Source organism: Artemia franciscana, chromosome 11 (assembly GCF_032884065.1).
Source record: "Artemia franciscana chromosome 11, ASM3288406v1, whole genome shotgun sequence".
Lineage (NCBI taxonomy): Eukaryota > Metazoa > Arthropoda > Branchiopoda > Anostraca > Artemiidae > Artemia > Artemia franciscana.
In genome coordinates, this window is record NC_088873.1 from 147,762 (window position 1) to 163,597 (window position 15,836).

The 15,836-nt window shown below is 34.5% G+C and overlaps 1 protein-coding gene across 1 annotated transcript in view; it reads left to right on the top strand.

Moving 5' to 3' along the window:
* The first annotated feature begins 727 nt into the window (after positions 1-727).
* Positions 728-15,836, top strand: part of LOC136032645 (pancreatic triacylglycerol lipase-like) — a 141,459-nt gene continuing 126,350 nt past the window's right edge. The window contains exons 1-2 of the mRNA XM_065712920.1: positions 728-892; positions 5,875-6,178. Coding sequence (XP_065568992.1) covers positions 856-892; positions 5,875-6,178 — 341 coding nt within the window. The 5' untranslated portion in view covers positions 728-855. The remainder of the gene's footprint in view (positions 893-5,874; positions 6,179-15,836) is intronic.

A 15,836-nucleotide genomic window follows, 5' to 3' on the forward strand; every position in this document is an offset into this window, starting at 1 on the left:
AATTCTTAGCCACAATTTTCAAGCCTCTTTTAACCACATAGAAATCTTATATAAAAAATTCCATAGATCTTGTTGAGAAGCTGAAAAATCAAAGTATAACAGAAAAAACTATCTTATGTAGTTTTGATGCAGTTTCCATGTGCACTTTATGCGATGTCCAAAAATGTCAACAGGCTTTCCAAAGAAAATTAGAGAACAATTTCTGCTTTCTAATTTCTAAGATCTAAAATCTAGTATATAGATTTGGTATTTTGGATAGGTATTTCTATTTAATATAATACGTTATGGGCGGCCTGCTTTCCATAATATTCTGCTGTAGTTCCCATAATTTTTATAATAAAGTGCTGTATTTACATCAAATTTTAGCATATCTTATTAGGATTAATCTAACTTCACTTATTCGGTGGGTTCCGTATAATTAGCAAGCACTGTACATTTTGTCCCCCTCCCTTATGTTATCGTGGATTGACGCCCCTAAGTACACCTAATCATACGCTTCTTTAGGGTTTAAAAATTCTAATTTACGTTCGTCCGGATATTGCACAAAACATGCAGCTTCCTGTCCATCATAATAGAGCAGGGTATTTTATACAGAAGATGTACTTAAATTTGAGCGTGGTATTCTAAACCGTGATGTAGAGGATGATTGTAGTGTGTCTCGATTTTTAAACAAAATAGCAGCCTTTAGCTATTGCGTCATTTTAGTGTTTTCACTGTAAATTACCAGCATATCTGCTGATCCGAGAACAGAGCTACTGGTTCCAGCAGTAGTGATAGCGAGTGTGTATGGCAAGCATGTGAATGACTGTTCTGTGATGAGCTGAAAAGGATAACCAATATTGTTACGGATGTCATATGATGAGCAAATTATTACTTCTAACTCTTTTACTAGGTAATTAAATAGTCCAAATTTTGTGTAGGCTAATTTAGCACGGATTTACCGCCAAGGCCAATTTGTTCTTTCTACGTTGACCATAGGCATTTTTTCGCGAGCTGGAAAGCAAAGCCAGGTTAGCTTTCCATTCTTCGCGACTGCGAAATTATGCAATACCCATGGTCAATGTTCCTATTACCTGAGCAATTGTTTAGGGTCATGAAACTGCTGTTAATAGATACATTTTGACTTCTTGAACATCTTTTCTCTCTTGCAAAACTGCCGCAAACTCACTTTTATGGAGTTACTATATATTTTCAGATTAGGGGGGAAGCATATAATATATTAAATACAGCAATGTATTACACCAGATTTGTTTCTAAACTATTACAGATTCGCGATTTCAAATATCAGATCAACGAAAACGGAAATAATTTCGCAATTCTATATGTGTAAATTCAAGAATATTTGGGCCGGAATAACTCCATAACGGTGAGTTTGCGATAGTTTTGCAAGGGAGAAAAGATGTTTCAAAAGCCAAAATGCATCTATTAACAATAGCTTCATGACCCTAAATAATTGTTCAGGTAAAAAGAACATTGACCATACCCTTATCCAAGCCGAGTGGTTAGCGCTCCGGACTTGAAATCTCTGGGAAAAAACACGGGAAGCGTCGAATGATTTGCCCCCAATCACGCATTGCAGTCCCAGTCGAAGGCATCAAATGAGGAAATCGGTAACTGCGCAACGCAGACTCTTGGTCAGCATGCAATTTTTTTTCAGTTTTAAGTTTAAGTTATTCGTTAGAAGACAATAATTAGATAGAGTCGGGAAGCGGTCCCAGAACGCTAATGGAAAGTGATTCTGGCTATTGGTTTTTGGCGCTAAGTTCAAATTATTAAACTCAACAATATAGCTTCGCTATTTCTTGTTTTTGTTATTAATTATTTTCAGTAGTCAATAGCATTTTAGAAAACCTTACAAGTGAATTGCCGAGATCAATTATTATTGCTGATTTATACACAAAAATCTTTATAACAATAGAAGCATGGTCAGTTTCTTAATAACTTGCTTTTTCTGTCGATATTTGTGACATGACCGTATAATTTTCTGTAGCCTGTTTTATAATCCAGCTCTAATTTTTGCAATTAACAGAATATTGTGATAGCCAAAAAAAAAAAAAAAAAAAAAAAAATAGACACACCTTTAGGATCAGAATTTCATCCTGAATCAGAACTTAACACTCATTTATGTTGTAAATTTACTTTACCCCTCCCCTAATAGTCACCTGTCATATATTTTATATTGTTTACACTCTTCACACTCTATATCGTAATAGCTAAGAAGTAGCCATATAGTTAGAGTCAGAGTTTCATCCTGAATGGAAATATGACACCCATTTGCATCAGAGATTCATTTTACCCCCCTCCCCCCCTGAAAAAAACATAGCATATAACTTTAGCGACGGGGACAGAATAAATTAACGCCGCAATTGAATGCTATATTCTAAGTGTCTATCCTATATATCCTAAGGGTAATGTTTGTTTGGTACTCGTGTCTTATAGCCACCGCACTCAAGTTCTGTCGAGAAGTGAAATTTGGTTAATGCTGATGTAATGATACAAAATATGATAATACTTTATCAACAAAATTATGGAAACTACAACAAATTATAGAAGGGGGGCCTCCGAGACCGCATTATATTAAATAAGTAACCTAAACTAACCTAACCAAAATACCAACTAAATGTTTAATTAAAATATAGCTACAATGCAGTTCCCCACCGAGTCGAAGCTAATATTGTCTGGTGTAAAGACAATGAAAACCGTTTATTGTCTCATATTCGCGATATCTTGAGTGCGGTGACTATAAGACAAAATTACCGTTTTTTTTTAGCTATTTCAATATACTGAGATGAAATCTTACCTATTTTAAATAGCTTAAAAAACACAAAAGATAAAACCCACGACCATTAGGTAGTAACGGGGGGGGGGGTAAATTTGTGACCCAAATGAATGTTTTTGTTCAGGATGAAATTTTGATCCCAAATATATGTCTTTTTCTAGTTATATCAATGATCCATTAATCGGCAAATTTACCGGTAACACTGGAGAGTATATTGATTCCCCATAATAACTGGATTGAAAATAAATCAATTTCTTCTTAAGGTTCATCTTTTTATTATGTTATTTTAACTTAACCTTTGTTGCGTACCTCTTTTGAAGGAAAGGTGACCTAACAATACTTCTAAGTGCTATAGATGTATAATTTAAATATAAATATAATACTTCTATGTACTACGAGTAAATCCTCTATGTAACATAAACTACAAGTATCCCTACACTAGATTCCTTTGTACATACGTGTTATAGCGACCACCCTTTTTTCTTGATCTGTAATGAAACCAATTTTCTGCGTCCACTCGGACATACTCAGCGTAACCTGAGCGAGATAATATTATATGCAGGCATATTTTAATTAAACATTTGATATATAGAAGTTGCTAGTTATTTATGTTTTGCCGAGGACGGCCCTTGAGCATAGGACCGAAATATTTATTCGAATTAGAATTACTCTGTCTTGCGAAAAGAATTCCCTATTGTCCGTCTTGTTTTTGTTGTTCAAACAGTAAGTAGCAACCCGGCTCAATAGTAACCGAAACTCTAAAAAATGAAATTCTGATGCCAATAGTTAAATCAAAAGAATTGCATTTTAATGCTGATTTTAAATACATAAGTTTCATCAAGATTAATTATACCCATTAAAAGTTACGAGCCTGAGAAAATTTGCCTTATTTTAGAATGTAGGGGGAAACACCCGCTAAGATTCTTCCACCATCAGATTCAGCGTATCAGAAAACCCTGCAGTGGATGTTTCAAGCTCTATTTATAAAAATGTGGAATTTCGTATTTTTTGCCAGAATACAGATCACGGATGCGTGTTTTTTTTTCCTGGGGTGATCGTATCAACCCTTGGTCCTAGAATGTCGCAAGAGGGATTATTCTGACGGAAATTAAAAGTTCTCGTCCCCTTTTTAAGTGACCAACAAATTGGAGGGCACCTAGGCCCCCTCCCACGCTCATTTTGTCCCGAAGTCTCCGAATCAAAATTATGAGATAGCCATTTTGTTCAGCAGAGTCAAAAAAACTAATAATTATGTCTTTTGGGACAGCTTAATCCCCCACAGTTCCAGGGGGAGGGACTGCAAATTACAAACTTTGACCATTGTTCACATATAGTAATGGTTATTAAGAAGTGTACAGATATTTTCAGGGGAAATTTTTTGCGTTGAGGGGAGAGGGGGCTACGTGGGAGGATCTTTCCATGGAGGAATTTTTCATGAGAGAAGACAATTTCCATGAGAGGGGCGCAGGATTATTTTTTAGCATTATTTAAAAAAGCAATGAAAAATAAGTAAAAACAGTTTTTCAGCTAGAAGTAAGGAGCAGCATTAAAGCCTAAAACGAACATAAATTATTACACATATAAAAGGGTCCGGATCCTCCACAATACCTCGCTCTTTACGCTAAAATATTTTTAGTAGCTTCAACTATTTATTCAACTATTTCATTCTTAAAGAATTGGGACAAAATTCAAGCTTTAATGCAAAGAGCGAGGTATTGACGAGGGGGCGAACCCCCTTATATAAGTAATGAAAACATATAAATATAGAAGTTCGTTACGCAAGTTAATTCGTAAGCTAACTATATTTATTACTAATAAAAACGTTCGTAAAAAATAAAAAGTTCTAGTTGCCTTTTTAAGTAACCAAAAATTGGAGCAACTAGGCCTCCTGTCCCACCCCTTTTTTATCAAAATCGTCCGCTCAAAACAATCAGAGAGCCATTTAGCCAAAAAAAAAAAAATAATATGCAAATTTGTGTTAATTATTCATGTGCGATGAGCCAAAATCAAAACATGCGTTATTAAGTTTTTTTAACTGCAAGTAAGGAGCGACATTAAAACTTAAAACTAACAGAAATTATTCTGTATATGGAAGGGGTTGTCACTTCCTCAACACCTCGCTCTTTACGCTATAGTTTTTCAATGTTTTAAAAAGTAGACTTGAGAGAAAGAGTCGAACTCTAGCATTATTTGCATAAGACACAGAACATTTGGCGTTATTATGATAAATGCAATGATAAATTGCAAATAGGTCTTGATAAGAATGGCCGGATTTGGGATATTTGCTCCTTTTTGGCACTTTTTGAGGCGATTTGTGTTAATTTTTTCAAATTTCTAATATTTTGTTGTTTTCTCGGGGGGGGGGGATCGTTCACTCGGCACATTTTGATTAGAAAAATGGAGCCTTGGCGCATTTTAACTTTTATGGTGGCGCAACTTTAAAACAAACATCTGGCAACATTGACTAGTAGACCTCAGTTTTCAGTTGCTAGATTAATGATTTTATATGTTTAATGTTGGTTTCTCAAGAATTTTGCTTTGTTCATTGCTAACTTATTTGACGAAAGACTGGACACATGCTATAACTGGACGTATCCTTTAGAGGGGGCTCTTAGTCATCTGAATCGAAAGCCATGAGTACTTAGTGAAATATTCTTGAAGGTTGGCTACCCAGGTCTCGGCTTCTTTGGTGATTCGAGTTGGATAATTACTAATCAAGGATAATGTACGTAGATCCGGTGTACACAGAAAAATTTCAAGAAGGAGACTCTGAGGAATTATATTTCAGGAAATTCTAACCCATTATTTTCCAACTTTCCAGGAGAGGGAGCCCTTCTGGCTAGTCTCAGGAGCAAAGCCCCATCTCGCCACCTGTGGGTACAATTATGTATATGTCCTTAAAAAAGGCGTACTGTTGTAATTAAAGACCTTGACTTTTCGATAGTATTTTCTCCTAAATTAGCGTTTTTTCCGTTCTTGTGTGACCATCAACTTATTATATGTGCAACTTTGCCAATAGCTTTGTTATTTCTAATTCTCTTGATCTCCAAAATTGTCTGAAATTTCGGGCTTTATATACAGCTGATTTTTTTCAGTATTTGATCTTCTCTCGCCTGGAATTTGTATCTTTTTTCAAGAATCATTTCCCAGTCCCCAAATCCAAAATATCAGTCAGTTTCGTCATGGTGACAACACCCTTGACAACGATCATGAAAACGTCGAAAAATCTCTGGAACAGCATAATGAAAAAACGATGGAAGTAGAAGATTTGAACAAAATTCTTGACACTGACCATGAGTATTTAGATGAAGAAGATGATATAGTTTTATGGAAGGCAGTTGTAACGAGTTTGGCAGAATGGAATTACTTAAAGCTTTTGAACAAAAGGAACGGAAGAGAGTAAGTAAAAATTTTTGTGTTTTTCAAACACATAATATCACTTCTACGTTTAAAATTCGTAACTGGCAGTTACACACAGGGGCATGAATTGGGACGGAGGAGGGGAGGGAAATATCATAGAAATAAAGGTCGTAGAAATCGTAATTAGAATTAAAATTTCATTATTTGAAAATAACAATATAGACAGTGGACCTATCAAACAGTTCGGAGTTGCAAACTTTAAGTAAGGAGTTTATCAGCAAAATAGTAAGAAAAACTCTAAAAAACAGGATTATGATAGCAAGAGATACATCAAAAGAAGGGACATTTTATCCTGATTACAATTTGCAAAACTGTTTAAGTTTAATGCTGCTCGCTCTCAAAGTTACGAGCCTGAGAAAATTTGCCTGGTTGTAGAAAAAGAGGAGAGGGATTTCCTACGGTGAGAATTCTCCATGGGACAAATGTTTCCAATGGGAATTTTCCACGGGAATATTTCTTCACTGGGGGGGGGGGGGGGATTTCCTGGCATGATTTGAAAAACGGTAAAAATTCAATTAAAAAACGAGGGTTTTCAGCTAAAAGCAAGGGGTAGCATTTAACTTAAAACCAACAGAAATTGAGAGGGCTGCCCGTTCCTCAACCCTCACTCCTTACACTACATTTTACTTTTTTGTCATTTTTCATTAAGAAAGACTGCCCAAATACAAGGGCCAGTGGATTTGAATGAGAAGTAAAAAGCTTTAAATATTAAGCGTAAAGAGCAAGGGTTGAAGAACGGGCAGCCCCCACCCTCAGATACGAATGATTTCTGTTCGTTTGAAGTTTTAACGTTGTTAAAACAATTTCAATTAAAATTAAATTTAAAACGTTTTCAATTAAAATTGAAGTGCTTTTAGAGCTTTCTAGCCCTTTGTTTTTCAACCTTAAACACTAATTTCCATTTCACATTGTTCAACGGCCAAAAATTCGCTGTTGAGTAGGGTAATCGAAAGGGAGGGCAAGATATCGCTTCGATTTGAACTCAAATTATAAGAAGGAAAAATAATTATATAAATAAATAAATTATCTGTAACAATTTGTAGATTAAAATAAGTCCTTAAAAGATTAAATAAAAAAACAAGTTTTTTGAAATGAAAGTAAGGAGCGACATTAAAACTTAAAACGAACAGAAATTACTCCGTATATGAAAGGAGCTTTTCCTCCTCGACACCCCGCTCTTTACGCTAAAGTTTTTTATTGTTTTAAAAAGTGGAGTTGCGAGAAAGAATCAAACTTTAGCGCAAGGAGCTGGGTGTCGAGGAGGAAAAGCCCCTTTCATATACGGAGTAATTTCTGTTCGTTTTAAGTTTAAATGTCGCTCCTTACTTTCATTTCAAAAAACTTGTTTTTATTTAATTTCTGAAACTTTTTGAATTAATGCATGTATGATTTTGGCTCTCCGTATATAAATTATTAAATAATGAAATTTGCAATATTAATTCTGTTTTTGGCTAAATGGCTTTCTCTTAGTTTTGATCAGACAATTTTGAGAAATAAGGGGTGGGGAAGGATGGCTAGTTGCCCTCAATTTTTTGGCTACTTAAAAAAGCAACTAGATCTTTTGATTTTTAACGAACGTTTTTGTTAGTAAAAAATATACGTAACTTAAGAATTAACTTACGTAACAAACTTTTATATTCTTATATTTTTGATTATATATATGAGGGGGTTGGTCCCCTCGTTAATACCTCGCTCTTCACACTAAATCTTGTTTTGTCCCAATTCTTTAAGAATGACCCTTGAATCAGAAAGGCCGTAGAATAAATAGTTGAAATTACTTAAAAAAATTTTAGCATAAAGAGCGAAGTATTTATCTCCTCCTAAATACCTCGTTCTTTATGCTAAAGTATTTTTAGAACCCCTCATATGCGTAATAATCTCTGTTCGTTTTAAGTTTTAATGCTTCTCCTTACTTTCAATTGAAAAAACTTTTTCTTGTTTATATTTTCATTGTTTGTTTTTTTAATAGTAATGCTAGAAAATCCTGCACCCTTTTCATTGAATTTCTCTTCTCCCATGAAATATTCCTCCAAGTAAAGATCCTCCCATATAGCCCCCTCCCCTGAACCCTATACCCAAACCAAAAAAATCCCCCTGATAACGTCGGTACACTTCCCAGTAACCATTACTGTATGTAAAGATTGGTCAAAGTTTGTAACTTGCAGCCCCTCCCCCAGCGACTTTGGGGGGTAAGTCATCCCCAAAGACCTAGTTATTATGGTTTTCGACTATGCGGAACAAAATGGCTATCTCAAAATGTTGATCCGTTGACTTTGGGAAAAAAAAGCGTGGGAGGGGGCCTAGGTGCCCTCCAATTTTTTTGGTCACTTAAAAAGGGCACTAGAACTTTTCATTTCCGTTAGAATGAGCCCTCTTGAAACACTCTAGGACCACTTGGTCGATACGATGACCCCTGGGAAAAAGAAAAAACAAACAAATAAGCACGCACCCGTGATTTGTCTTCTGACAAAAAATACAAAATTCCACATTTTTGTAGATTGGACCTTGAAATTTTTTCTATAGAGTTCTCTGATACGCTGAATGCGATGGCGTGATTTTCGTTAAGATCCTATGACTTTTGGGGGGTGTTACCCCCTATTTTCCAGAATAAGGCAAATTGTCTCAGGCTCGTAACTTTTGATGACAAAGACTAAATTTTATGAAACTTATATATTTAAAATCAGCATAAAAATCCGATTCTTTTGATATATCTTTTAGCATCGAAATTCCGTTTTTTAGAGTCTCGTTTACTATTGAGCCAGGTCGCTCCTTACTACAGTTCGTTACCACGAACTGTTTGATACCATCAGACGTTTGAAGTCGCAAAAGGAGTGACAGCACCGGGCCATATATTGGACTGAGCGTAAGGTGGGGTAGTAATCTTTTGTAAATATTTTTTTTTTCACTGAATTGAATATTTAATGTCAAAACAGATCTATTGCTCAAAAAGTACATTGTTATTCACAACCCAGAAACATGATTGCAAGAGAGATTCGGGGTTGTGTTGTGTGTAGTTTTTTGCTCCCAATGCCCAGAGCCATTGATATGTTACCCGTCGCACTGAATTGTATTGGTACTATATTACTCAGTGGCGTTGAATCACAGAAATGCAGGGGGAGGGGAAATGTGTTTCCCTTTCAAAATTTAGGGGAGGAGCAATTTTTTTTTCAATTTTTTACCACGTTGAACCTGAGAATAAACAAGCAAAACTATTTAGTTAAGTGCGCTTACGCTTTTCATAAGTAAAATTTAAAACATCAACAATCTGTTAATCCCCAAAGACAACTATTCCATCAAGAGCAAGCTACAGCTTAAGTTGTACACCAGTATAAACTAACTAGTGGTTCCCAAAGACAACTACAACTTTAAAAGTAAGCCACACCATCTTTAGGTGCAATATATTTTTAGCTTGTTTTTGCTAACTTTCCACCAACCTTTCTTTTTTTTATTTGGTACCCACCAGGGTTGCCAACTACTGATGTCCAAAAAGAGTGCAAATCAAGGAAAAAAAAAGTGATTTTTGCTCAAAAAGAGTGCAAGTCAAAAATTTGCATGCGCACGGCTGCCAAAGCTTGTGTATCACCTCTGAGGCATAAAAGAGTATATTCCAAATGAAAAGAGTGTAAGTTGGCAACTCTGTTTCTTGTGTTAATTACAGTTCTGACGAAGTTAACAACTACTGACGTTCAAAGTGAATGAAAACTAACACCCGAAAAGAGTGATTTTCACTCTTCCTCTTCCCCTCTCAGGTAAAAAAGAGTGCATTTCCCACGAAAAGTGTGCAAGTTGGCAACCGTGGTATCCGCTACTACCAAGAACTACATAACCACATATGGAGCCAACTTTTATGAAAATTCCGGAAGATCCTGAATTTCCGATTTTTTCTATTTTGTAAAGATATACATTGTGTAAGTTTTCCACCCAGCCAATTAAAAAAAAAACAAAAACATTTACGTCTAAATTTAGAATTTGTGCCTCTTGATGCTCCTCTTATATGGCATTAGTATACATCAGGGATCTCCAAATCAAGGCCTGCTGGCCAGATATGGCCCGCGAGGCTCTCTCATGCGACCCCCAGAGACCTTTCAATCACAGAAAGATGGCGTTATATCATCTCAGTGACTGTTCTAAGTAAATGAAATGATATAACGCCATATAACGGAAACGTTTTTAAATGGTTTGCTTTTTGTCCAGGATTGTTTTCATCCCAGTTTGGCAGTTGTAATTGACTGGCGAGATAAGGAGGTTTCGGTATCTATCAATTAGAACCTAACTGGGTAACAGTATGTATATTCGTCAGATTTAGTATATATATATATATATATATATATATATATATATATATATATATATATATATATATATGTATATATATATATATATATATATATATATATATATATATATACATATATATATATATATATATATATATATATATATATATATATATATATATATACATATATATATATATGTGTGTGTATATATATATATATATATATATATATATATATATATGCATATATATAGATATATATATATATATATATATATATATATATATATATATATATATATATATATATATATATGCATATATATATATATATATATATATATATATATATATATATATATATATATATATATATATATATATATATATATATAACACTATATATTTATGTATAACACTTTTGTAACAAAATTACGGAAACTACAACAAAGAATTATGGAAAGGAGGCCGTCCAGAATACGTTATATTAAACACCTAACCAAATACAAACTCATAGGTTAAATATTCAACTAAAATATATTTATATTTTATAATATGGTTTATCTAATGGAATATAATGGTATATTTTAAATATATAATATTGTTTATTTTATAATAAATAATTTATAATATACCGTAGTTTATATTTTAAATATAGTTTATCTCACTATGTCTAAGCTATTTGTCTCCGAATTCAGACAGACAAACTTGCTTTACGCAGATAGATCAGGTCAAATTTTTTGAGTGGGGTCGATATAATACACAAGTACCTTAATGATTTCTGAGTCCACCATAAAAAGCATCACACAACACATTGAACTATACTAAAATAAAAGTTATTCATGTGCAGTGAATCAATGTATTATTAAATAATGTCAAACATAATACTGAATAAGATTTATATTACAAAGATAAACATATGAAATGTATAACTAATTACAACTCTTATGTTTTGATCCTTTCTTATTTGGACCCATAATGTTTAGTCGGCTCCTTAACTGCTGTTTGACAGTTAATGCGGCTCACTTGCAGACAAGTTTGGATAAATGATGTGAGCTACCGAAAATCTTTTGATTTGACCCGAAAATACATGATATATACTTAGAGACCCGCTGTCTGTAAGATGCAACTTATGAAACTGATTGTAACTGAAGCCAAGACGATTTCACGAACAAACTCCAAGGATTAATTTTTTAGCTGCAAGATTTCCCACTCACTTTAAATACTTGATTCGAGGAGTCACCAGCTTTCATAAGCCGTGTAGCCTACAGCTGGTGGCACGTGTGTTGTGTGGTATAAGTATGCCTGACATGGTGAGAAGAGGGTTTTGTGTGGTGCCAAGAGGGGTGGCATTGCAGAAATATGTCGCGTGGCAAAACTAGTGGCACTCTTAGATGTGTACCAGATGACGGAAAGTGGGTGACCTATTGACGTGATTAGTTGATTACGATTACGACTTAAATTCTTATTTTATTAGTCAATTGTCACACTTAGTATTACATATAAAAAAATTTAATGGTCACTTTGAAATTTTCTCTAGAAATGCAACTAGTATATATATGTTCTGAGTTTGGGGTTTTTCAAAACTTTGGATTATTCTGCAACTTTTAAATGATTAATTTAAACTTAACTTTTAATAGTAATTTTAATGAAATCCTGAAAGTACGGTTTGGGTTTACAGTTAGACATTGACTAACAGTTTTTTATTTTTGCATTTCTGCCTATCCTTCAAGATATGACAAACACAATTCGGGCCCAGATTTCGTTTATGTATATTTTTTTATATATTTTGTATATTTTTGGCAATAAGTTTCACATAACACCATTTGAGTTCCTGTGGCTAATATCGAGAAATTCAACAGCCAAGAACATGCACTTCAAATTGACGACTTTGAACTAGCGACAGCAACCAAGGCTTCTGGGATTGTAGGTCAAGGCAGCCAAAACCAAAGTTATGCGGGGTGCCAAGAGACTTTGCTACAAGAGCTGTGCAGCTGACAATAAAAGGAAAACCAGCAAAAAATTTTAACTCCTTTGCCTAGTTAGGGAGCTTCATAACTTGTGACAACGACTGCTCAAAAATCAAACGAAGACTTGACCTTGCTAGTGGCAGCTTCAAGAAACTCTTGTCAATTTCGAAAACTAAGCGTCTATCAACTCCTCTAAAGATGCGATTCTTCAACTCTCTCATATTCCCCATTACTTTATCAAGTGAAACTTGATAAATAAACGCTGATGATGAATGAAGGATTTCCAGTCAACCGAGTCTCAAATGAAGACATCCAAAAGCTACTCTGTTGCCCCTGAGCCATCATGGACCGGGTAAAATGTCAATAACTCCACCGTCTTCGCCTTATTCAGCCAATATTAGCCAGCCACCTACCATAAATCACCTTCAAAGGACGGATGCACATACACAGCACACGCCCCCGAGGCTACCTTGTAAGAGATGGACTGACAATTTCCTGGCTCATAACCTCCCTCATCTACTACGTGTTAATCGTCTCCTTAGAAGAGAATAAGCCTCAACGAAGCCACAAGGGCCAGACAAGTCAAGTCAATATCTAAAAATAAAAGAGAAGGAGATTGTATGTTTTCTGCTGACAAAAGGCTTTAGCAGCACATTTTCCTCCCAAGTTGGCACCCTTGCAATATTCTAAGACAACTTATTCAATACGATTATATATAATAAAAATAATAATAGCAAATAAACGAATCAAAAACACAGATTTGAGACCTTGCTTTTCAGGAAAACATTATATTTTGTGTTTTTTTAGATAGGGTCTTGAAATTCGCTCATTATGACATCATGTCACTTCAAGCTCATTTCAATTACTGAGCAACATATTTAGCAAACGAAACTCAGATAATAATGTTTCCAAGAATTTTCTTATCCCCCGGAAGTTGAGATAACGCCATATATGTATGGGCCTGCTTGTAACCAATGAAGAGTTTCGCTTAGAATATATGTATATATTATTCCCAGAAAATGTTAGATCTCTCCTAGAATTTTTCATCTGGATACAAGGAACTAGCAACTCCAATAGCACACCGGAACAGGACTGCCAAACTGCATAATAGGATACTACTTATGTGCCTGACCACCAAGCTGCATATGATTCGTTTGAACTGTTGAACTAAATTGTTTTGTCTGGAAAATATTTTGATTTAAGACGACCGATGTAATAGCTTTAAACATTGTACATATTAATTCATAAGAGACCACAGAAAGTTTGAGTTTTTGTGATCTTCCTTCTCTATTTTAGCGTTCCACCAACAAAGGCTTCCTAAAATATTGAAAGTAGACAAAACTAGTTATTTATGTCTGGTTATCGAAACTGAGTCATTATTGTCATTTTTATTTGATGAGGTTGTTTATATGGATAAGTATTGCAATGTGTTTTTCTATTAATAATTCCTGAGACCACACTGGCTAAACAAGACAAAAAGACAAAAATCTTCAGGAAGGAAAAATAAGGATAATAACAGCAAGAAAAAAAGATAGAAGAAAATTATGTACATATTAAAAAACAAACCTTATAACAAACACTAAACTTTGTTTAGTGTAAAAAGTTCAGTGTTTATTTTAATGTGTGCTTTTTTATATTGTTGTGTGGACTCTTGTCTTTAATTTTTGTTTTTTTATTCCGCACCGAAGACAGTCGAACGGAAGTCTCGACCGAAACGTTTGCATAGTTTTCTTCTGTTTTTCACTGGCTGTTATTATCCTCGTTTTTTCTTTCTTACGATTTAGTCGTTTTGTGTTTTCCGTAGTATCTGGTGCAGCATTACTAAAGCTTTGAAATAAATTACACCAGTTTTTCAGACTAAAACTTTTGTGAGTTCTGATCAACTTGTTACAAATTTACGGTAACCAGAAGAAACTTTTCGATAAACTAAAATTTGGACAGATATCCGAATCAGAAAGGAGCAAGTACAGCCAAAATGTACCCAAAAATTTGTATTGCATCAAACAATTTCGAAACGTACCATATTGTTTCGGGACCGCTAACGCTAAACTGTATCAACGATGGTACGATTGTACAGCGTTTCAGCACTGGTCTGGGTCTGGTGTTTATTTGATTACGTTCACTCTAAACTTGTTTTAGGACTAAACAGATTTCGTTTCCGGACGGTCGATCATACATCCGACTTGACCAGCCAATTTAGAAATTTAAATTAACTTTAATTTAGCGTGTTAAAGCTTCTTTCATAGGAATTTTCAAACTACTTCCTGCGTCTAAGTTTCTTTATTTATATTATGAAAAGATATTTTCTCTCATGGCTGATAGCATTTTCAGATAATAAAGACACGGTTATTAAATATTATGACATTGAATTCTCTGTGCCAGCTACCTTTTCCGCCCAGAAAACGCTTGTGTCCTATTTGTATCCTCGTGTTAAAAAAAAGTGACAAGTCACACTCACCACGCTATGCAAGAGAACAAAAATCTGTTGGATTTCTTTCCTCTTTGCCTTTCACTTTCTTTGTGTCATATCATTTCCGTGATTTTTCTTTCAAATTTTACTTGCGATATGACTTTGACGTGATCTTTTTCAATTTCTCTTTTTAAGCTCTCGTGTTAGATTTATTTGTAATGGAATTTCAACAACAGGTATATGATATGAAATTCATGCTATAACACCACCGGGACTTTGCAGCAAACAAACTAAAAACGACTGTCAATAAATGAATAATTATATTATCAACGTAGTTATACTAAAATTGGCACCAGCCATATACGTACGGTGCGATTAAAGACCCCTCCCCAAATCCTAAACTTTAGTGAATTTAATGCCACTTCTTATATAAGTCATCAAATAAAATTGTTTTTGTTATTTCCTCCCCAATTGAAAAAAAATCATCTGTACGTGTCTGAACCTGACCTTAAATGTCCTAAAATTGTTAACATCTTCTGCACTTTCCTTGAGGAACCTTCTCAGCCACTCATTGACATGATAAAGTTCGGTCCCAGTCCCAAAAATAAGGTCCCATGTGCTAGTTGTATCTGCAATGGTACTTGGTGATTATACGGAACACACTCAACAGTTCTGCTCTGTAAGATCGGAGTAAAACCGGTTTGCCTCTCAGCAATTGGTTAGAATTTGCTCATTTTGAGTGAGAAAAACTACGATGTAGGTATATTTTAATGAATATTTAATATATAGATATGGTTAGGGGTCAGGTCAAGTTAGGTATTTAATATAATAGAACTACGTTCTGCGCGGCCTACTTTCCATAATTCTTTGCCGTAATTCCATAATTTTGTTTCTAAACTTTTATATTTTCATTATATTTTGGTATATTTCATTAGGATTAACCTAAGTTCACTTCTTGGGTGTGTTCGGTATAGTTGA